General features: G+C 35.9%; 1 protein-coding gene across 1 annotated transcript in view; it reads left to right on the forward strand.

The window, feature by feature from the left end:
- CPNE3 (copine 3) overlaps positions 1-24886 on the forward strand; it is a 49873-nt gene that overhangs the window by 13433 nt on the left and 11554 nt on the right. Inside the window, exons 2-11 of the mRNA XM_029923456.1 lie at positions 1580-1719; positions 1998-2177; positions 3912-3986; positions 5303-5374; positions 9427-9510; positions 12201-12290; positions 17067-17165; positions 20113-20199; positions 20947-21006; positions 21492-21625. Of these exons, the coding sequence (XP_029779316.1) occupies positions 1588-1719; positions 1998-2177; positions 3912-3986; positions 5303-5374; positions 9427-9510; positions 12201-12290; positions 17067-17165; positions 20113-20199; positions 20947-21006; positions 21492-21625 (1013 nt within the window). The 5' untranslated portion in view covers positions 1580-1587. The remainder of the gene's footprint in view (positions 1-1579; positions 1720-1997; positions 2178-3911; positions 3987-5302; positions 5375-9426; positions 9511-12200; positions 12291-17066; positions 17166-20112; positions 20200-20946; positions 21007-21491; positions 21626-24886) is intronic.

The following is a 24886-nucleotide window of genomic DNA, read 5'->3' on the forward strand; positions in this document are numbered from 1 at the left end:
AGTGAAGGTACACACATACAGCATTGCTTTTAAAAGGAATTCCTAGCTACTAAGGGTATGAAACCTACCTCATTCTCATTCTCCTTTAATTTGGGAATGTTAAGTACTGTTTTTGGCTTTTTACACACATTGAGGATTCCTATGGTTTTGAGAGAGTCTATTAGAGTAATTAATGAGTTTCCATGAGATGTGAGTTATTTTTGACATTGCCGAAGGGGTCTTCTCATAGTAATCTTTATCATTTCAGACCTGCATTTTGTACAGCACAGATTTCCTGTTTAAATATAACAGGATGATGAGTGGATTTGTTCCTCTTGTCCCAGGATTTCAGCTCATCTCAAAGTGGAGGTCAAAGGCATTCAGTACTCCATCTTCTCAGGATATCACCAGCAGCTCCAGGGCAGGAGTTACTGTCCTACCTCCAGAACCTGTCCTACTGCCATCAACCTGCACTGCACTCATAGATGGCTGGCTAAGTAGGCTTTCAGCCAAGGAATACAATGCCTGTTTCCCTTTCTTGGTGATGCTTGCAGCTCCTTTCTTTCCCTGGTTCAGGGAGGAAGGCATTTCAACCTCAGCACCTCATCACCTCTCAAGGCCAGCTCCCAAGTACTCCACCCTGTCTCCAGTCATCTTCATATATTGATTGGAGGTTGGAGTGAGGAGGGGTTTGTGAGGAAAGTTAGGCTAACGGTGGTATTCCTCAGCAAGTCTTGAGGACACGTGAGCCAGGCCTGTTTGCTGGGTGCTGTCTGTGGAGGAGTGGGTTTGCCAGCCTTGCCTCCACATTAGAATCATCCAAGAAGCTGATGCCCAAGCTGCCCTAAACCAGTTAAATCTCTTTCTTTGGGACTCCAGCATCAGTAGCTTTGAAAATTCCCCAGGTTATTCTAATAAGCAGCCAAGATAAAACAAAACAAAACTGTGCAGTATGTGGGGGATGGGTTGAGGAGTGGAGGGGTTCTTGGGGTCTTTGTTCTCCAGATTTGAGTCTTAGATGATATTCTTTTTAAAAAAAAAAAAGATTTTATTTTTAAGCAATCTCTACACCCAACATGAGGCTTGAACCCACAACCCTGAGATCAAGAGTTGCATGTTCCACCAAATGCGCTGGCCAGGTGTCCCTGAAATTCTTTGAAAATAAAATATCTCACTCAGTTTATTGTTAAATAAACAAATAAAAGTAAAGGTTTAATCCATTTTGTGTTTCAGCTGAGTACCATGTTTACCTTTAATTGAAGGATCAAGATTATACTTAGACTTTTTCTGAATGGTAAAACTTCAAATAAAGTGAAAAGATCAATATATTTTGTTGGCCGTCTTAAAAGCTGCATTTTATTGTCATGCAGTAAATTAGTTTCATCCCAGCAAGAGAATCTGACTAAAGCAGCATCACATGGATGAGCTAATAGCCATCTGAATTGTCAAGGAGCATGTATTAACAGTCATATTCTAGCAAGTTATTCTGTGATCCTCTTCTGTCAATTTGTCCTAAGAATTCCACTGTTTCACTGAGAATGCAAGTACTTCTTAAAGGCACCATTTCATTGGCTTTCTCATTTCCTTGGTTTTCCCACAGCTCAAGAGATGGCTGCCCAATGCGTTACAAAGGTGGAACTGAATATTTCCTGTGACAATCTTTTGGATATGGATGTAGGGTCAAAGTCGGACCCCTTATGTGTGTTATTTTTGAATACAAGTGGTCAACAGTGGTATGAGGTAATGTTAAATTCTGTAGATGAAAAGCAATCTGAATTGCTCTTTTGATAATGTGAAGTGCTTATTTGAATTGTTAAAATAATAACAATTTAAAATGTATAATCTGTTAATGTAGTTTTCCTGGGCAAGTTTGTCTTTGTGGAATTTTTCATCTATGTGTAGAAACTTCCTTTGCCTATCCATTATGCCTATATCTAGTTACCTATTAGGACATCAAGATGCTAAAATGTGAGTGCATTTTGATCTGATGAAACTTTTTGTTTTGGGGGTGAGTGTAGGTTGATCGCACAGAAAGGATTAAGAATTGCTTGAATCCCACATTTTCCAAGACGTTTATTATTGATTACTACTTTGAAGTGGTTCAGAAATTGAAATTTGGGATTTACGACATTGACAACAAAACTGTCGTGCTGAGTGATGATGACTTCTTAGGAGAATTTGAATGTACCCTTGGACAAGTGAGTATAATTAGCTGCTTCACTATCTTGTGTCTAAATTTTAGCCAGAGAATTGGGCCTTTTTGACAAGTGTTCATTAATTTAATTTTTAGGGTTAAAAAACATGTAATCACTTTAAAGATGTGGTTCATATATTTAAGTATGTTTAGTTTGAACATTATATAATTTATCTTATTTTTCAAGGGCAGGGACTGTGTGTTTTTGGTAAAGCCCATTAATTCTTTTGAGTTAGGGGTGTTTCTTTCCCTTTAAAAAAATTTTTTTTAGACATGTTTCATTTGACATTTCAGTAAATGGTAAATGGTATTCAGTAAATGGTATTCAGCAATACCATTGCTCTGGCTGCTTTGTGTACTATTTACAGATTTCCTAGTTATAGATTTCAGTACACTTTTGTTCTTATGTTTAAGTCATAAACGCTTTCAAAGTAACATCAACTTCTCTGATGTTCTAACTAATATGACTGGTCCCTCTAGATCCCCGATGACCCAACACCAACACCATCCCTTTACCTGGCTTGCTCTTCCTGAATATTAGGTACCTCGGGATAAGCCTTCCTCCCCTAGTAAGTGTCCTCTGACCCCCTTGAGTCATTTGGAGTGTAACCCTATGCTCACCTGTACTCTTACTGCTTCTGTCTTCACATCTACCATATTATATTGTAGTTGCCTAATTATCTGTCTTTCCAGTATATGACAGATTTGATCGGGGTACAGGTAAGTTTGCAGGCTCACTGTTTAGCTCCTAGCTCAGAGTCGACTTCTAAGGAGAGATCATGACCATTTGTTCTACAGCTGGAAAGGTCTCAGGAGGGAGCAGTAATTGTTTTCCAGTGGGTGACATTTATTGCTTGTTTATTTTTCAGTGTTGTATTGTTTGTGGATCTTGATATTTCCTATGTTTCAAGGATAATATGAAGCTGGTCAATTTTCTAAAACTTTAATGAATAGTATCAGAGAAAATTAAAGAAGTATTTATTTTTTGGGGAAAAAAAATCACATTGTAGCGACATTATGATGAATTTGAGAGCTGTATCTGTTTGAGAGTACTTAGGTCTACTATATTATTTTAATCAAAATGATATATGTTTTTTTCTATTTTAATTCCTTCTTAAAAAAATTTATATTCAAGTTAGTTAACATACATAGTTGGCTTCAGGAGTAGAACCCAGTGATTCATCTCTTACATATGACACCCGGTGCTCACCCTGAAAAGTGCCCCCTTAATGCCCGTCACCCATTCAACCCACCCTCCTGCAGTAACCTGAAGTTTGTTCCTGTATTTAAGAGTCTTTTATGGTTTGCTTATCAAAGTGATATTTTGTGGGAATTATACATTGAAGTTATGTGTCACCTGCGAAATTGAAAACCGTTTTTGAGTGTTCTGAGGCCTACCTGCAGGGTTTTCAGCTCAGTGATTAGTAGTGTCTGTGAAGGGAATCTGACCCTCATTTTCCATTTCAGGGAAGAAGCTAAACTTTGAAGTAGCTGGTAAAGAAACTAGTGGTTGGGAAGACTGTGTCTGTCGGGCTGGCTCTGTGCAAGTCTTTTCCAGCGGGCTTTACATAAATAGATGTGTTTTATAATCTCTCGATCTTTAAGGAACTGACCTAATGTTTTCCTTTGTAATGACTATAAGTCAACTTTATACTCAACTCTTCTTTCAAACCATTCAGCTTAAAAATCTACATGTCGAAGTGAAACCGTTCTTTGTATCTCTTTCCAATTTTAACAGATTGTCTCCAGTAAGAAGCTAACTCGACCACTGGTGCTTAAAAATGGCAAACCTGCGGGGAAAGGGAGCATTACGGTAACAATAAGATACTTGTCTTTTACCTGAAAACGTTTAGCATATTAGAACATGCTGAAACTGTACATATCAGATAAATACTCTATAGCCATGCTTTTATCATTTGATCTTGACTGTTGCCCTTCATCAGCACTTGCCTTATAATGATCACAAATGGGAAATGTATTGGGTCAAAAAAGGAGGAGAAAAATGCAGTGTGAGAATTCCTTCTTTGAGTCTTTTAAGTTGCCCATGGAATCAGGTACACCATGGTGATACTTGCCTCTTCCCCATGGAAGTATAAATTCCCAAGCTAGAAAGAAACAACTTAATCATCTATCTGAATGGATCAATTTGACCCTCTACAAGCAAACATAGTTCCCTTAATAGGACAGAAACTTTGCATAATGGATTTTATTTCAAATGGATCTTATATTATGCCATTTTCGTTGAACCTCTCAACTCTTAACCATCTTTTTTGTGGTTGCACTCTGCCACCCATCCTTCCACTCAGATTTTTTCATTGCTAATTATTGGTCCTAGGCAAATGAGTATATATTTTATACTGTTTTAGATTTCAGATTATATAATGCCACACTTTAAATAAGTACCTCTAAGTAATAGAATAAGATCACTATCTTCTAGACTTTCTGTCCAGGTTATCACTGCCTGGAGCAATAGTTTGTAACTTTAGCTCTGAGAATGGAAGGCTGGCTCCCTGAGCAAACCATGTTTGAGGGTTATTGTCATTGTCAAGTACATTTACCCCAAGCAACTGTTGCTCTGGTTTAAATTTTCTGAGACATAAGAATGTTAAGTGTCTTTGGGGTGTTGACCTCTGTGGGATAGAGAGCATTACAGTAGTTAGCTCTGTTGCCCTTGGGGTCATGATAGCCTGGAATGTATTATTTTTTTTAAGTAGAAAAGGTTTTTCAGTTTCATTGGATATAAATTGTTTATCTGATAGTTCAGTTTGAAGTGTTCTCTAGGTATGATTTACTCATACTTTAGGAGAGCTTTCAGTAGGGTTATGCTGTCTTTCAGGACTGTGATTTTTCACTGGAATATGGAACATCCAGTTTGGGCAAGAACATTTGAAAAGGAAGTTGCATAATGCAGATCTGGAATATTTTGGGGAAATACTTATTTTACACACATGAAATAAATAATAATAAACTTTCTGAATGTTACCATTTTCTTATCAAAGATTTAAGCCTTCATTATATTAGTATAGACTATATCTACCATCAAATAACAGAATAAATCGGTACCTCCTAAGTTAATCAGAACCCCTAAAATATATTATCTTTCACTTACCTTATGAAATCTACCCATAGATTTCAGCTGAAGAAATAAAGGATAACAGAGTGGTCTTGTTTGAAATGGAGGCAAGAAAACTGGACAATAAGGTGAGTAGTTGATCACATTTCCACAAGGAGATCATGTTTTGCCTCACATTGATTCCTTTTTGAAAAAAGTAATAATGCAATTAGTATTATGAATTCCATTATCTGAACATCACTTAAGAGTATTTAGTTACTTCCGAATTCTGCTTTTCAATGTATGTTTAAGAAGAGTCCATTTTCCTTAACCTCTTTCCTTTAGATGGTATCAAAAGATTTGTATAGCTTAAAAGAAGAGTTAATGAAAGCATTAATATTATTGTGAAAGATACTCGAGTGTTGTTAGATTACCTTAGGGAAAGAAGGAAAAATTTTATCTTCTATTAATTATGGATTTTCCTCTTTGCCTCCAAAAGTCAATGTCTTTTTTAAATGAAAGAGGAGTACCGAACATAATAACACAACTTAGTATACAGCATGAATTAGCATAATTCTCTGTGTGACTTTTGTACCTAATTACATAATCCAATCAATATTTTTTATAATTTGCATTTACCTTACAATTCAGTTTGTAAACATCTTAGACTAGTAGCCAGGGAATATTTTTAATTCGGAAAACATTAAACATACAAAAGTAGAATAGCATTTTCAAAAACCTGTATGTCCCCATCACCCACCTTCAACACTTATAACTCATGGCCAGTTTGGTTTTGTCTCCATCCCTATCTACCTTCTCTCCTTCCAGACATCATATCATTTCATCTGTAAATATTTTGATGTACCTCCAAAGATTCTTTTTACATTACAATTGATTGGTATGTTTTAAGTTTTTTTTAATCCATAAATTCCCCTCTTTCTTTTATTCCTTCCTCCTTCTATTATTCCCCATTTTCTTCCTTCATTCCTTCCATCCATCCATCATGCAGTTTATTCAATAAAGAAACTGACTCCTTTGTCCCATAGACGTGTTAACATTCTGCATATCGCTGATTAAGTACTTGTGGTGTCCTTTAACATGTTCCTCTCTCCACCTTTATTTCCTGATTTCTGCAAGCTGGTGTGATTTGAAGGTATTTTGATGGTATTTTGCTAAAGCAGTTTTATAGGTGGTGGCATGTGATTACATCAGGACGCTCACATTATTGAATTCTTTTTGGGATGTTGGTGAACATTGATGATAACTATACTGCCTAGATATATTATCTTATTAAGAGTCCTTTAAATAGTGAGATGCTCACTCTATCATTACCTCTTCATTTATTAATGAGGATAGTTCCATAGAGAGAAGTATTCTTACCCAAATTGGGTATTTATTTATTCTGAGGTATTACTGTACAGGAAGCAAATTAAAATGTTTGATTTACCCCTCCCCCCATTATATACAATTTCTCAAAATAAGTTGGTTCTCTATCATCCTGTAAATGTGACAATGAGTGTGTTTTTTGTTTGTTGTTTTTTATTTTTAGTATTTCTATGAACTGTTTTATCAGTCAACTTTTATTGATGCCTAAAGTATTTTAACTTTGCCCTTTGGGAACCTTTTTAAATTTCTTCCTAAACTCAGTTGGCACATCTCTAGGAATCTTTGGATAGTTTCCTTGCTCTGTGGCATGACAAGATTTCCAGGCTTATTTTATCTAATATCTGTCCCAGACTGGCAGATTGAAAGGCACCTTAGTATGTTTTAGTGGAAATTGTTATTTAGAGACCAGTCTGGTGCTAGGGGTGCTTATTGTTGATTATTGCCACTTATTGTTTCTAAGGCTTTTTAGTAGACAGAGGAAAGACTTTTTATTTTTTAATTTTGTTTATTTATTAAAAATTTTTTTTAATGTTTCTTATTTATTTTTGAGAGACAGAGACAGCATGAGCAGGGGAGGGTCAGAGAGAGAGGGAGACACAGAATCCGAAGCAGGCTCCAGGCTCTGAGCTAGCAGTCAGCCCAGAGCCCAACGCAGGGCTCCAACTCAAGAACCGTGAGATCATACCTGAGCCAAAGCCGGACGCTTAATCAAATGAGCCACCCAGGCGCCCCTGTTTTGTTTTGTTTTTTTATAGAAAAACTAAATCATAAATTTATACAACTATTTCCAGTTCAGATACAGAATTACAGGGCTTCTTTGCTTTTGCATGCGTGATTTGGCCTCCCTGGCGGTCTCTGTTTTTTTGGGGGGCGATATTAAAATCTGGGTACAACAATCAAAAAAAAACCAGAATTACAGGGCTTTACTTCTTTAATTCTATGTTTATACCTCCCTTCTCTTATGCTGAAAATCTCATTTCCTAATTGTTAACGTAATTTTTTATCTGTTTTGTCTTTTATAATATCTAAAAGTTTCAAAATAAAAATATCCACATTATATATAACAATATTTTTACTAGTAACAGAGCTTTCTTTGAAATTCTTAAAAAATGTTTTTAATGTTTATTTTTGAGAGAGAGAGAGAGAGACACACACACACATACACAGCATGATTGGGGGAGGGGCAGAGAGAGAGGAAGCACAGAGCCTAGTGTGCGGCTTGAACTTAGGAACCATGAAATCATGACCTGAGCCAAAGTCGGCCACTTAACCGACTGAGCCACCGAGGCACCCCAAAAATAATCCCTAAATTTCAAAAGCAATAGTCAATTATGTGTCATTGTGATAGAATAATAACTAAAATATTTCTTTAAAACAAAAGAATTTAAATCTACAATCCACGTAGAATATATAACCCTAAAAACAAAAAGAACTTCAAAGAGGGATGGCTGGCTCACTCAGATAGTAGAGCATGCAGTTCTTGATCTCAGGGTCGTGAGTTCAAACTTCACATTGGGTATAGATATTATATATATCAATCGATCAATCAATTAATAAAAGTTTATAAAAGAATTTCATGGGGTGCCTGGGTGACTCAGTCAGTTAAGCATCCACCTTTGGCTCAGGTCGTGATCTCATGGTTCCTAAGTTCAAGCCCCACATCGGGCTCTGTGCTGACAGCATGGAGCCCAATGCAGGGCTTGATCCCATATACCTTGAGACCATGACCTGAGCCAAAACCAAGAGTTGGATGCTTAAACGACTGAGCCACATAATTGCCCCTGATTCTTAAGACTCCTCTTAGTGATAAGGTTAAATTTTAAAAGTTCTGCATAGCCTTTGTGCTTATTTTTATATTTTAAAACTTTATTTATTTAAGTATTCTCACCCAACATGAGGCTCAAACTCATGACCCCAAGGTCTAGAGTCAAAATCTCTTTCAACTAAGCCAGCCAGACACCCATGTGTTTATATTTTTGACTGTACCTAATGTGTTACTTGCTTGACATTAAACTGCTGAGGAGGGAAGTAACATTATCTTAGTTCTTAACTTAATACTGAGGTTAATTTAAGACTCAGAAAATCTTCAGTTCAGGGACATAATTGCATATTTTATTGTGGAGTTAACAGGTGTCCTTTCATTTTGACAAATAATAAGTAATATATTTTAAGGAGTATGGAAATTTCAAAGTGAAAACAAACAAAAATGAGAAAACCAAATCATTTATAAACTCACTGCTTAAGTTTGACCTCTGTAAGTGATTTGATCATTCTTCCAGAATTTTATCTGTGTGTGTGTGTGTGTGTTGAGGACGGCGATAAGGGTATTTTTGAACACTCAGTGTGCTTCAGCATTATACAGGTGCTATGGTGAATTACAGAGGAAAAAGAAGATGGACTTTGTACCCTTGAAATAATTCTATTAGGCATTCCACATATTTACCTCTACTCCCTAATGTTGGGGGAATATTTGCTATGCAAATAAACACTGTTAATAATGAAAACAAACCCAAAACATATTTTATTGATTATGGGTCTTATTTTATAGCAATATTCTCATGTTTTTTGAGAAGTGAAGTTGTGATACATAGGATGATGAGCATTTAGTACAAATGCCTGAATAGTTCCCCTTGAAGACATCAGCAAGTTGATAAGTATATGAGAAAGGTGAACTGGATTTGTGCTTACCACTGTGCTGTGCTGTATATATCTGTACTGTGGAGTTAGACTTTAGATAGTGCTAACATGTAACATGTGTAAAGTATGGTTGCACATAGTTTCAGAGGAGAAGAATTGATTTTTTTTTTTAATGCAGGATCTATTTGGAAAGTCAGATCCATACCTGGAATTCCACAAGCAGACATCTGATGGAAACTGGCTAATGGTTCATCGAACAGAGGTGAATATCTGAATTCAAAAAAGTAGAGTTGAGATTTCTATTGGAATTATAGTCAATCTAAATTTTTAAAAAATGTTATTTATAAAAATACCAACCTGAGTTCAGAGACACATAGCGAGAGCATAAGATCAACATACTTATTTTTTTTTTTCATGAGGAGGTGCTACTATGCTGAATTATTAGTAAAATTTTTATTTTTAAATATTTAAGACCCTGTAAAAATATTTAAGTAAAATTTTTATTTTTAAATATTTAAGACCCTGAAATGTGTGCCTATATATCCTTCACGTAGATTTACCAGCTGGTCATACTGCATGTGTGTTCTTTCTGTCTCGCTCATACACACCCATCTATGCACACACACAGACATGCACACATATGCTTCCCATTGGTAAAACTGTCCTAAGGCAGGCTTCAGACATCATGACTCTTCACCTTAATACTACAGCAGGTATTTCTCAAGAACAAGGGCATTCTCCTACACAATTACACCCGAGAGAATTAATATTGATTTATAATATCACCCAGTGTATCCTTTCACTTCACATTTTCCCAGCTGTTCCACACGTTATACACACACATGCGCGCACGTGTGTGTGTGTGTGTGTGTGTGTGTGTGTGTGTGTGTACACCCTACATATAGTTTTCTCCAGGATCAATTCAAGGTCCACATATTGCATCGGGTTCTTATGTTCCTAGTGTATAAGAGGCTTCGCCCTGTCTGCCATATATATTCATACCATTGAATCTCCTGAGTAATCAAGGCCAGTATGTCCAACATTCTGGGTCTTCTGTTTCCTTACGGTTGTATCCAAATCAAACATTTCCATCAAGAACATTATGTGTATACCTTGCGCTGCATCATCGAGGACCCACAGTATCAGGCTGTCCAGCATTGATGTTGCCAACGTTGTCTGCTTGGTTAAGTGGTGACCACCAGATCTTACCATGAGAAAGTCCCATGTTTTAAACCTTGTAATTGATAAGTGATCTGTGGTATAATACTTTGAGGCTGAATGAATAAGTTGTTCTTCAGCCTATCACCTGTCCAATGATACTCCATACCTGAATCAATTTTTATATTAGAGGTTATAAAATAGTGATTTTTTCTAAATCTTTCATCCCTTTACATATAATAGCAGATACCCTTTTGTCATCTCTCCTGTCTCACATCCTTTTTTATTTTTAGTATCATCACAGACTCATGACTTTTATAACAGTGTATGTGTTGTGTTATAATTCATTATTGTCATTATTTTTGCATTTCAAGTTAATCCAAATTTGACCAGGGAGAGTGATGTTAAAAGGGTCTTGGGTTCTTTTAACATGACCACATCAGTCTTAAAGCTTTATTTATTTATTTATGTTTATTTTTTAAATTTTGTAATGTGTATTTTATTTGAGAGAGAGAGACAGAGCATGAGTGGGAGAGGAGCAGAGAGAGAGGGAGACACAGAATCTGAAGCAGGCTCTAGGCTCTGAGCTGTCAACACAGCCTAACATGGGACTCGGACTCATGAACTGTGAGATCATGACCTGAGCAGAAGTTTGAGGCTTAAGCTACTGAGCTACTGAGGCGCCTCATATTTATGTTTATTTTTTTAAGTTTATTCATTTATTTTTTTAGTAGTCTATACACCAATGTGGGGCTCAAACTCATGACACCCCAAGATCAAGAGTCTTATGTTCTTCTGACTGAGCCAGCCAGGTACCCTATATTCTCTTATTTTGTATTAAAGTATATTTTCAGGTCACCTTGTGCTCACCCTGTCCCAGGTCTAGAATGAGCTATTCCTCTTGAGGAACCCAGTTCCTTTAAAGAGAATAGTGCTAGATGCACTCATTGCTACTGGGATGTCATTGCCTTTTGGACTTTCAATGGACATAGCTAGGAAATGTGTATTTGTTTATTATGGGTATGTATATTTATAGGAATTTTAAATCATGAAGTTAAACCATGTTTTCAATTCAAGTCCAACCCAGAAAGAGTCTTTCTCATCCTTTCTTATTCCAAATTTGAATCTTCCTGGGAATGAGAAAGAAAGAAATATGGCCATTTGTAGGAAAGTGGATGGACCTCAAGGGTGTCATGCTAAGCAAAATAAGTCAGGCAGAGAAGGACAGAAACCATATGTTTGCACTCATAGGTCTAACAGGAGAACAGGAGAAACCTAATGGAGGACCAGGGGGAGGGGAAGAGGGAGAGAGAGTTGGGGAGAGAGAGGGACAAAAAACTTGAGAGACTACTGAATACTGAAAAGGAACTGAGGGTTGAAGGGAGGGGAGGGGGGAAAAGAGGTGGTGGTGGTGATGGAGGAGGGCACTTGTGGGGAGGAGCATTGGGTGTTATATGAAAACCAATTTGACAATAAACTGTTTAAAAAAAAAAAAAGAATCTTCTATGTCCTGCAATGAAAACCGTGATTTCCAGCAAAATCAACAATCTGTAGTTGCTAAAGGTACCTTGTAATGGGTAAAATATATTTTCCAAGTAGCTTTTTCTTTTCTCAGAATGTATCTGTCACATTTTTTTTGTAACAATTATATAATATTGTCCTAGCTAGTTTCTCATTGAAAAAGTTGGGTGAAGAGGTGAAGGATAATTGTGAAAGTATAGCAAGAATCTAGGAAGGTAAAAAGTTAATGAATTGAATATTTTTCTAACTACTCTCTGAATCTTCAATTCATAGGTTATTAAAAACAACTTGAATCCTGTTTGGAAGCCTTTTAAAATCTCTCTTAACTCCCTGTGCTATGGAGATATGGACAAAACTATCAAGGTAATTTGAAGTCAGATGAATGTTATTTATATATACATATTCATGTCTTTTATAAAACTAATAGATTAGATAGTATTTAATAAAAATAAATGATGTAATAGGAACCTGTGAGGATTAAATTGTATTTATATTTAGGAATACTAAAATAGAAATGTCTCTGGTAAGTAAATAGTTCAAAGGGGTAAACTAATTGACATGTTGTGATTTTTATTTTACTATTCATTTTTAAAAATAAAATGTCCAATTTAAATCTTTCCTCTTTTTTTTTTAATTTTTTTTAATGTTTTATTTATTTTTGATACAGAGAGAGTCAGAGCATGAGAGGGGGAGAGTCCAGAAGCAGGCTCCAGGCTCTGAGCTAGCTGTCAACACAGAGCCTGACGCAGGGCTCAAACCCACGAACGTGAGATCTGACCTGAGCCGAAGTCGGAGGCTTAACCGACTGAGCCACCCAGGCGCCCCTCTTTCCTCTTTTTAATTAGATTCTTTTGCTCTGCAATAGAAACCTTTAACTGTAGTCTTTGCCTTTGGTATGGCCCTTGCAGATAAAAGCAGATGTTACTTTAACTAAAAATCCAAAGTTTCCTCCTACCCTCAGCAGCAGAGGGGAATAATGGTGGCATTTTCCATCACTTATTTTCAGAGCAAGATACTATTTATTGAAGACCTTTAGATGGCTTTAGTATAAAGTGTTAGGAGAGTAGGGTGGGTACAGGAAGTAGCAGCAGGTGACCAAGGATTTTTTTAATGGTTTAACTTATAGCCATTTATTAAAAAATATTTATTATTTTTAAGACATTTTACTAGAGTCTCTCTCCTTTTTTAATATTTTATTTATTTTTGAGAGACAGAGAGACTGAGCCTGAGGTGGGGAGGGGCAGAGAGAGGGAGACACAGAATCCAAAGCAGGCTCTAGATTCTGAGCTGTCAGCACAGAGCCTGACGTGGGGCTCAAACTCATGAGCTGTGAGATCATGACCTGAGCCGAAGTCGGATGCTTACCCGATTGAGCCAACCAGGCGCCCCTAGAATCTCTTTACATAAGATTGCAGTTAGAAGCCTCTTCTTGGATTTAGATGTCAACAACTGCAGTGGGTGTTTTTATTTTCTTTTCCCGTTGGTAATGGATGTGGTAGAAACCGAAAAGGTGATGGCATGAACACTGGATTTTGTGTTAGGCTGTAGTCCAAGTCGTAACTTAGGCCTTCAACCTGATAAGGGATCTTGGGAAGGTCATCTGACTTCTTCACTTATATAATAGAGAAAAAATTTCTATATTACCAAAAAAGTAATGATTAACTTAATGAAAGTAGAAGTTTTATAAACCATTAAACATACGGCAGATACTGTTACATTGAAAATGGTTTCATTCCTTGGCACTGTTAAAATTTGTCCTCAGCAGAGAACCTCAAAGATCAATATAGGGGTATGTGGGCAGCTGGGTTAAGTGGCCGACTCTTGATTTCAGCTCAAGTCATGATCTCACAGTTTGTGAGTTTGGTCCCCACGTTGGGCTCCATGCTGTGAAGTGTAGAGCCTGCTTAGGAGTCTCTCTCCTCCTTTCTCTGTCCCTCTCCCCCTCAAAATAAGTAAATAAACATTAAACAAATCAATGTAAGTATGTTGTATTTCAAACAGCAGTGAAAATTTAGGTAAAAAATAAAAAGAATAGTAGTTTTAAAAATTACTTTCTATTATACCAAACTTCTACTTTTCACTTAAAAATAGTAAGCTGAGGGGTGCCTGGGTGGCTCAGTCAGTTGAGCATCCAGCTTTGGCTCAGGTCATTCTTTTGCCGTCTGTGGATTCAAGCCCCGTGTTGGGCTCTGTGCTCACAGCTCAGAGCCTGGAACCTGCTTTGAATTCTGTGTCTCCCTCTCTCTCTGCCCCACCCCACTCATGATCTGTCTCTCTCTCTCTCTCAAAAATAAAGAATAAAAAAAAATAGTAGGAGGTTGATACTTTATTAGATCTGACAAACAGGAAAGGCTGGGGGAAAAATGCCTAAAACATAACTGATTGCTTATAATAATGTTAACAATGAGACAATGTTTTTTAAACTTTTTTTTGCATACAGTCGCATGCTTACAGGGCTAATTTATTATAGTAAGTAAACTGATTTTATGAGCTTTGTCTGATGAATGTCTTCCATTCTTAAAAGTTTCTCAATTTGTTTTAACTATACAGAGCTTGGTTTGCCATATCATAACTGTCTTTATCTCTTTAGTTCTGTATGTCTTTGCAATATCACAAAGTCATACATCTGTGATTCTTGTGGTGTTTGGAAACTGTTTAGAGGTGTAGCAAAGAGTTTTAGAGCAGAGAGTAGTCAGAATCATTGGTAATTTGCTGTGTGAACATGCCATTGTTATCACTACAGCATGTATTATTATTTTCATATGATCAAATGAATAAAAGAAATAATCATGCATGCTATCACCTTGCCTAAAATGGGAATGCCTTAGTGAATGTAGTATTGTGTGGTGTGTGCACTCTTTTACATATATACATATTTGCATATGTATATATGCATATATTTCAATTTCACAAGCATTGGTGATACTTTAGTTTAAAATAGCCAATAGTACTGGTTTTTGAATTTTTGAGAAGAGAAATTAAATGGCACAAATTATTATATTATATACCTCAAACTGTATCTGAACATATGCCAGGATTATAAATGTCACATCTTTTTTTAGTGCCAAACATTTGCCTTCATTGGGGCAACAGCGACTTTTTCCTATATATTTAGTGAGCTGTCCTATTTCCTATAATATAGTGAGCTATCAGGAATTATAGTTTAAAAATATTTTTACATTCCCTGAATTTTACGTTCATGCAGTCTAAACATAGGAAGAATTTTAGGTGTTCATAAGCTTTGTAAAAATAAAGTTGGCCTTATTAAAGCTTGATCTTGTCTCATATATAAATTGGAGTTTGCTGAATGCAAATCTAAAATGCAAAGTTCTGGGGCACCTGGCTGGCTCAGTCCATAGAGCATGCTTCTCTTGATCACAGGGTGGTGAGTTGAAGTCCCACATTGGGTATAGAGCTTACTTGAAAAAAAAAAGTCCAGTTCTATTTTCCATAATTTAAAAAAATCCATTAAAAAGTGAAATCATGAAAATATTGAGTGTTTTTGGCTTTATCTCAATTTTACTTTCTCTAGAAAAAAATCGGTAAGATCATTAATTTTCTTTTCCCCTGATACTTTGAAGAGTCAGATAAAGGACTTTGGTTTAAAAATTAAATATCAGGTATACAAGGCAAGAATCAAACTGTCATAATTGGTCCATGACCAAAGTGTTTCTAAAAAGTGTTTTCATTGACTGGTTTTTAGTCTTCCTGAATCCTAATGAAAATATTAGTAAGGAATGAACGACTCCCTGGTATAGGCACTCAGTTCACTTCTCATAGAACTGAGAACAGAGTAAATCATTTTGCTGGGTGAACATAGATAAACCTAAGCATTTTTGCTTGGCAATTAATATAACTTTGTAAAGGATGTTCTTGGCAAATCGCCCCTTCACAGGTTTTTATTTTAAATCATAGGCTCTTGAAGAATTCAAAAGTGCCCTTAGCACAGCTCTACCTATAGTGGTTACCAAATAAAGCATATTATCTTCTAAGACTATGTAATTCCTTTGCCTGCTTCACAAGCCTAAGTAGAGAAGGTGTACAGTGCACATAAGAAATGTTTGCAGAAATGAGATAACCTGTTCTGAAATCACAAAGCACTATAAAAATGTTACTTATCCAGTGATCACAGTGAACACTTCTCCTTGCTAACAGTTCACGCCACCTTAAGTTTTTCATAACAATGAGCAGTCTGGTCTTCTTGTGAATAGTTACCGTCTGGTTACTCTGTCAACTTGGCACAAAACTACAGCCAGTCAAATACTCTCAGCTCCTGGGGTGCCTGGGTGGCTCATTCAGTTGAGCGTCAGACTCTTGATCTCAGCTCAGGTCTTAATCTCAGGGTTGTGAACTCAAGCGCCACGTTGGGCTCTGTGCTGGGTGTGGAGCCTACTTAAAAACAAAAACAAAAATATAAACAAATATACTCTCAGCTCTCTTCTGCCGGCATTCGACAAGAGCCATAGATAAGACTAGAATTCATCCTGTCTTACATGGAAATAGAGTTAATATGACCTGGTGTAGATAGTTCCTCAGTGGATCAAGTACTCTTTCCTGTGAATTTTCTTTTTTATTGTGAGAGTTGTGATTCTCAGAAGGATGCAGATCTGACTTCATCATGTCTAACTCTGAATACAAACCTAGCCTTCCCAGATTGCAGCTAATGAAATACATTTTCCATATTTCTTAATCATCTCAGATTTAACTAAGTTTTAGCTGTCTAGGATACTGACTTCCTTTCTTCCTGCAGATGATGCCTTTTAGTCATTGTATAGTGATAACAAGGTAAAGAAGTAGATGAGGAAGAAGATGTAATTTCATTTTGGTTTTATCAGCTCTTGCAAAGAGCATGATAGATGAACTGGATGGAAACTGCTTCATGTGGAATTTAAATAGTGTTTGTATTTTTTGTCTGCCTATGATGTATCCTACAGCCCCAAGGAGAGCTGGGGTTTGAAAGTGTTTCAGTATTACTCCTCCAGGAAGTTACTTACTACTTCTCTAAGTAGAACTGCATATTAAACATTTTCACTTATTTGAATTAAAAGGACACTTCTTGGTGAGTCCCAATTATTGCAGCCAATCTTTTAAAACAGAATTATGTTGATTTTTATATATTTTTATTACACTTAATTCTAGGTAGAGTGCTATGATTATGATAATGATGGGTCACATGATCTCATTGGAACATTTCAAACCACCATGACAAAACTGAAAGAAGCCTCCAGACACACACCTGTAAGTTGCATCTTTGTCATTTGAATGTACATTATGGTTTGGCCATGTATTTATTTTTTCATTTTTTCCCTTGGCATAGCAAACCGTTTGCCATGTTTTTATATTGTATTATAAAGTGCTCTGAAATCTGTGGATTTTATTTGTGTAGTAATTGGATGATTGGATTCATACTTGGAGTGTTAGTTCACATTTATATTTAGAGGTTTGGTGTCCTTTGGCTTCAGACAACATATGTGGTTTGATTAAAACTCCCTAGTTATAAAGCACTTGCATTGGTCATAATAATTAGGTTCTACCACACCAGCTTGAGCTGTGTACCTTTATGTTCCTTTTGGACAGGCTTTTACAATATGCCTCTCATTCTTCTCTCTGACTTGTCTTCACTAAAAGGAAAGGATAAAAGGAAATTATGGTATTTCAAATTATGTAAATTTAAGTCTCCATCTAATGGCACTGATTTTGCTAAGATCATTCATGTGCCTTAACTACATTCAGTATATTATTTAGCATCCCAACATATTGCTAAGAGTGCTTCTGAAATTTTTCTATCTCTAAACCCAAAGTGGCTAAAAACTGTTCTAGAGCACTTTATAAGTAAAACTTATCAATTGCTCCCGTATTATTTCCTTTCTAGTTTGAATGAGATAAGCTATTAATTCTCTTTATAGCTTACTTAAAATAGAATAACATGAATTATTTATTACCTGGTTAATGTTCATGTATATAGCCTTTGATTTTGAAAATACATAAGAGGTTATGGTTAGATGAGGTCTTTTTTACCTAGTTATGTGAGGTGATCTAAGAGAAGATACTGATAGTTTTGGATCAAAACGTAACTACTACATAAATAAATAACACTTATGAGCCATTTGGTTTAAGTAATAGGGAGAAATGGGTTTTAAACAAATGTAATGAGACTAGAAGTTTTGGTAGGTCACATAAAGATCTACAGCCCTGTCCCTACTCCGTGGTCACAATGGCCTATTCAGAAATGCTTATGTGTAGTATGAAAGGCTTTTAAATTCATTCATAATGGTTTAGGGGCTCCTGGGTAGCTCAGTCAGTTAAGCATGTAATTCTTGAATTTGGCTCAGGTCATGATCTCACAATTCATGAGACTAAGTGCCAAGCATGGAGCCTGCTTGGGATCCTATTTCTCCCTCTCTCCCTGTCTCTGCCCCCACTCACATGCTCTCATGCTCTCTCTCTCTCAAAGTAAATAAATAAAATCATACCTAATGGTTTAAGTACAAAGTTTTTGAATTAAAACAGCAAACTTCTATAAATATCCTATTTAAAGAATTTCTTTTAAGCAGAACTAATGGAAAATGCCAAAAATCTGGACATTTCAAATAAAGCAGCTACTTAAACGAACTAAATGTGGGGAGTGATCTGGATTGTTGTTTGCCACCACCCTCTAGAATCAGTAAATGAGCTAATAATGAATGAACAACCAACTCTGTATTACTTTAAGGGTCATGTAGAGTTTTCTTAAATCAGCTTTCTTGATCCTTCCCTCTTCCATAACAGACTGCAGCTTTAAATGTTGCTGCAGTGGCGGGGTTTCCCCACTCTTGTTCTTCAAGGGCAGGGCCAGATCTTACCATCTCTGTGTCAGTGCCTAGAACAGTGCCTGCCACTTGGAAGACACTCTGTAGAAGTGTGAATAAATAAAGTAATATGGCCTTTAACCAACGAGAATTCTCTTTTGGGCTTTACTGCATCTCAAATATTCAATAGTTAATATTTATGATGATGACTGAGACTCTGGCAGGATCCTAAACTATCAAGGAATGTGCTTAACATGATCTTGTTTGTATCATTGTATCAAATGTCCCTTTTAATGTTTGATTCTTAGAAAATTAGCAGTAAGTCTGTCTAAAGTACATAAGTTACTTTCTATTAACCAGAAAAGGTGACTTGTCAAGTATCATTGAGTATCTCTTTTATTACTAGGCAAGGTAGAGAAAATTTGAAGGTTATAATTTGGAGGTGATTATATCCTAGGTATGAAACAAAATTATAGAAATGAAACAATTGAGAATAACACAGAAATAAAAATAAAAAATAAAACAAATTTTATATGGTTGTGGAAGTTTAAGGAGATAGGTGGATAGAGAAGACTAGAATAGTAGTCGATGTTATAGAAGAGGGCAGCTTGAGCCAAAACTTATAGATGGATAGGTGACTAGGAGGTGGAAAAGAAGATCCTTATATATGGGGAAAAGAATTATACTGAGAAGATGTAAGATATTAGATCTATTCCTAAAGGTATTCCCAGTGGAAAGAGATGCCTTTGCATATTTTACCATATGGTTGAGCTCCATATATTTCTATTTTCTAATGGTAGGTTTTTCTCTTCTTTTCTAAGCACTGTATTTTTGTTCTTTATGATAGTAACAGCTAGGAGTAAAATTTCATTTCCCCTTATTGTAAAAATAAAGAATATTACTTGTAGCATTTGCAAGGAAATTATCTACAGAGGCAAAATCTATACTTAGGAGCTATATTAAAAGGTGTACAGTTTTAGAAATGCCTTTTGGAAATTTCAGTGATAAATATGTCACATAATTAATCTATAATGTAGTTGTTTCAAAGTTGTATTTGGCAATCGACCTACATTAGTAGGTGTTTTGATTCCAACAGAAAAAAGCCATTCACTTAAATTCATATTGGCATTTTAAAAATAATTTTTGTTTGTCTTTGAGAGAGACCGAGACAGCATGACTGGGGGAGGGGCAGAGAGAGAGGGAGACAGAGAATCCCAAGCAGGCTCTGAACTGTCAGCACAGAGCCCAATGCGGGGCTTGAACTCAAAAACTGTGAGATCATGACCTGAGCCAAAACCAAGAGTCAGATGCTTAACTGACTGAGCCACCCAAGTGCCCCATGTTGGCATTTTTAGTATTGCTAGAAAGAAATAACATTTTGTCTATTCTTCCTACAGGTGGAATTTGAATGCATAAATGAAAAAAAGAGGCAAAAGAAGAAAAGCTATAAGAATTCAGGTGTTATCAGTGTGAAACATTGTGAGGTTAGTTGATATTGATCATTTATAGTAAGTATAATGAGATCACATTTCAAGTTCTTTTTTCAATATGGTATATATTAAACAAAGAGACAAAGAATATTAAAGTTTGTTCTTATCTTAAGAAATATGAATTGAATTTTGGGCAATTGAAAATCACATGAGCCTCTCGACACCCTTAGGGGAAAAAAGAGAAAAGGAAATAGTAATCTTTCAAATAACTTTGCTTCCAAGGTTTGACCACTTACTAGCAAAAGACAAAGAATATTAACGTTTTTTTCCTTATTTTAAGAAATATGAAGCATCATGGTATTTTCTCAGAGCATTAGCAGAAACGACCTCACCCAGTGCATCTATCCTGGTCATAATTTCAAGTTGAGATATTGCAAACAGAGGGGGAAATTCAAGAGATGTCTTACAACAAAGGGTTTTTTAAAAAATTCAGTTATTATGCTTATTAAAGCTCTCAACATATTAGAGTCATTGCCAGTTTCTTAAAACCCAAAGTGACTTCATCTTTGGCCATTAATATTCTAATCTTAACATTGCTTTAATTATCTCAAAGTAAAATCTTACAAATTTATGACAAATAGGAGCAGCAATACCTTAAACTCAAATGCCCGGGTGGTTTCCACGTGCTTATATAATGTTTTGTTCAGTTTCTAAACTGTAAAAAATATGTGCCAGAGAGCTCTTTATATCTCTTGTGTAGTAGAAGAATTTTAATTTTAACAGTTTGCTATTTGTTTTTAGATTACAGTGGAATGCACATTCCTTGACTATATCATGGGAGGATGTCAGTTGAATTTTACTGTAAGTAACACTGACATTTTCAGAAGTAATGGAACATAATTACTTTTTCCTACCATTTTGCAGTGTTCTTTCTTTCCCTGTAACACTGACATAGTGATGAAATTTATACAAGATGTTTAGTATGATCTCCTCAGACAGGTTGTCTAATAAGTTCATCCAGACACTTTCAACTTTGTTGATAGATCTGTTCCTTCTGATAGAAAGCAAATATGTCCTAAAGCAATTTAAAATTATAGAAAGCATTAGTCAAAAACATATAAAAATAAGCCCTATGTATAAAGTCATGGATTTGAGGCATCTGGAAAATAATAAGAATAGCAGGTTGTTTTATGCTGAAGCTTTAATTGTTTAATTGTCTGTGGAAAAACTGGTAGGCACAGGCATGTGTTAGAAAATGGCAGCAGCAGGCTCTGGGATGAATGTTTCGTCTCCTGGACATCAAGTTTAGCCTTCTCCGTAGTAAGGGCTGCGGTTGTTATTGGCAGGTGGGAGTGGACTTTACTGGCTCAAATGGCGACCCACGATCTCCTGACTCCCTTCATTACATCAGCCCCAATGGTGTGAATGAGTATCTGACTGCTATCTGGTCTGTGGGGCTGGTCATTCAAGATTATGATGCGTGAGTATGACTAAAATAACTTGTTTTCATAACTCCCCAGATGGGGCAGTTTCTGGATATAGTTATTGGTAATAAGACTGCTGGGGTTGACCGGGGTGGAGGGGGGCAGGGGAAGAGGGACGCTAGGAGTAGCTTCTCTCTAAAATTTCTTTCGTGTTGTCTTTTCTAATTTTTTCGTTGTGATAGTCTTAGTGTTTACTTTTGACCTCTAATTTCTGGCTGTGATCAGTTATAATGTATTATGTATATCTTGTTTATTTAACAGCTGACTAGAGCCGACAAACTTGTTTCTTGGATCTAGTTTCTTTGGGGTTTACTCATTAGGGAATAGTTACATGTGTGATTGAAGTTTGGATGACACGTTTTGTAAACATTCATAGACACTATTTACTAACATGTCTATTTCTTGGCAGTGACTGTCAAATTATTTTCTTAATGGCAACTTTGAACAAGTACCAAAAGATAACTTGACCTAATAGCTGTAAAATATTTTGAATAGATTCTCAATGTATAAATTTTTAATAGATTAAATAGGCCCTTTTAAAGGTTTACCAAACAATAGAAAAAAAATCTGCACTAATAAATTTTTGTACTGGATCTCAGAGCACCATATAAATTTTCACTTATTTTTGCCTATTATTTTATGATAAAAGCCCTTACACATACTGATGGAGATTTCCATTAATCTGTTATGACATTAAAGAGGTAAGCTTTTCAGACAAATACAAACTAACATAAAGCAAAGGTGGCAATTCCAATATCAACCTAGTAGAATTTAAAGCAAAACTTATTAAATGTAATAAAAAAGTATTTTATAGAATACTTTGTTATATAATCCAAAATGAAAATGTAGTCATGGAGATATTTGATAAGAGTATGAAAGGGGCACCTGGGTGGCTCAGTGGCCTAAGCCTCCGACTTCGACTCAGGTCAGATCTCACGTTTGTGGGTTCTAGCCCCACGTCAGGCTCTGTGCTGACAGCTGGCTCAGAGCCTGGAGCCTGCTTCCGGTTCTGTGTCTCCTTCTCTCTCTGCCCCTCCCCCTCTCATGCTCTGTCTCTCTCTGTATCAAAAATAAATAAAGACATTTAAAAAAAAAGTATGAAAGTATTTCAACTGAAAATGGTTAGAAATGATTTTTTAAAAATTAAAGTTTTTATTTATTTATTTTGAGAGAGAGAGAACACAAATGGGGGAGGGACAGAGAGAGAGGGTGAGAGAGAGAATCCCCAGCAGGCTCCACACTGTCAGCATGGAGCCCCATGGCACTGTCAGTATGGAGCCTCATGTGAGGCTTGAACTCACGAACCACAAGATCACAGCTTGAGCCGAAATCAGGAGTCAGATGCTTAATTGACTGAGCCACCCAGGCGCTCCTATAATAGAACTTTTAAAGCAACCCAATTATAATGGGGTTTATATAAAGAATAAAAAATGTATAGGGTTTCTTTCTCAGACTGCTATCTGGAAGTTAATAACAAAAGGATAACTACATAGAATTTACCATATGGAAATTTTAAAAATCTTAAGTAGTTCTTAGATGAAAGAGGAAATCAAACTATAATGACAGACTATCTAGAAATAAGGGGAAACAAGAAGACATGATCCTATCTTTAATAGGGGAAAATTTCTGGCTTCATATGCTTTTATTTTTAAAGAAAAAAAACCTGAATATAAATGAACTAGAATGACAATAAAATAACATTAAAGAATAGGAAGAAAAAATGAATATATGACAATAATAGCAGATTCTACCTGTGTGATGAGCCATCATGTGTCAGGCACAGTTTAATGTAGTTTCTATATGGTGCTCATCTAATCCTCATAATTTGCTGTGACATATGTACTGTTATCATCCATTGTCATTTGCACTGTATAGATGAGAAAATTTACACATAGGGAGTTAAGTAACTTGTCCAGGGTGACTCGGCTGGTAACTGGCAGAAACAGAATTGAGCCTGAGCCGTCTGCTCCAGGCTGTATTATATACTTTGTTGTATGTCTTCTAGGTACCAAAAGTAGGGAGTTGGAAAGTTTTAAAAATAAATGAATAAATTACATGAAGAGATGATTCTTTACAAGTTCAACAAAATAAGCAAATCTTGCCAAGAACATGCACTAGAATATTAGTAATGAGAAAGAGATTATAAGCATCAGATTCAGAAAAAAAGACATTAACAATTGTAAGTTAATATTCTATAAAACATATTACATTGGAACATCTGGATTAAAGGAAGATTTGGGAGGAAAGCTTTAAATTCACAAAGCTGACTTAGAGAGGCAGGAAGACTGAATAGACCAGGAGCCATGGAAGGAATGGAATAGCCAATCACAGAGCCACTCTTCACGAGGGAACCAGGCCAAAACAGGTTCATACATAAATTCTACCAAAGCTGTACAGAATGAATTTAAACCTAAGAAAATCAAGTAAAAAAAATACTAGACAGCAGTGAGAGTTCAGAAAGGTGGTCAGATACAGCATAAAATTAAAAAATCAGTAATTTCTCACTAGCCAGCAATAACCAATTAAAGAAATTATAGCAGATACAAGATCATAATTCAAAATGCAATAAAAAATGAGAATGAATTTAGTAAGAGTTCGAGGATCTTTAGTAAGGGAAAACTACAAAATTGTACTGAGGCATACCATGATGCCAGATAGGCAGATGTCATAATGATGTAAGATATAAAATTTCTCCCAGAATTAACAGATTCTAATCAAAATTGCAGTGGAACCCTGATAAAATGATGTTTAAAATTTTCTAGAAAGAAAAATGAATCAGAATAGTCAAGAAATTGTTCATGAAAAAAAGAAGGGGAGTTTGTTTAAGTAGATATTAAAACTTATTTTAAAGCTTTATTAATTAGGGCACCTGGGTAGATCAGTTGGTTAAGCATCTGACTTTGGTTCTGGACATGATCATCGTTCGTGGGATTGAGCCCCAAATTGGGCTCTGTGCAGACAGCCTGGAGCCTACTTGAAATTCTCTCTCCTTTTCTTTCTGCCCCTCCCCATCACATGCATGATCTCTTTCTCTCAAACTAAATAAACTGAAAGAAAAGGTATATTAATTAATATTACAGAATAATACATGACCAATGGAACAAAGCAAGAAGTCTTGAAATAGACCGTAAGGGGTACTTGAACTTAATATGTGACAGAGATGACATTTTAGGGAAAGGAGTTGTTACAGTTGCTAAACTAGACAAGAAATGAATTTGGATCCCTAACTCATACCTATATATGTTAGGATACTATTT

This window comes from Suricata suricatta, chromosome 15, assembly GCF_006229205.1.
Source record: "Suricata suricatta isolate VVHF042 chromosome 15, meerkat_22Aug2017_6uvM2_HiC, whole genome shotgun sequence".
NCBI lineage: Eukaryota > Metazoa > Chordata > Mammalia > Carnivora > Herpestidae > Suricata > Suricata suricatta.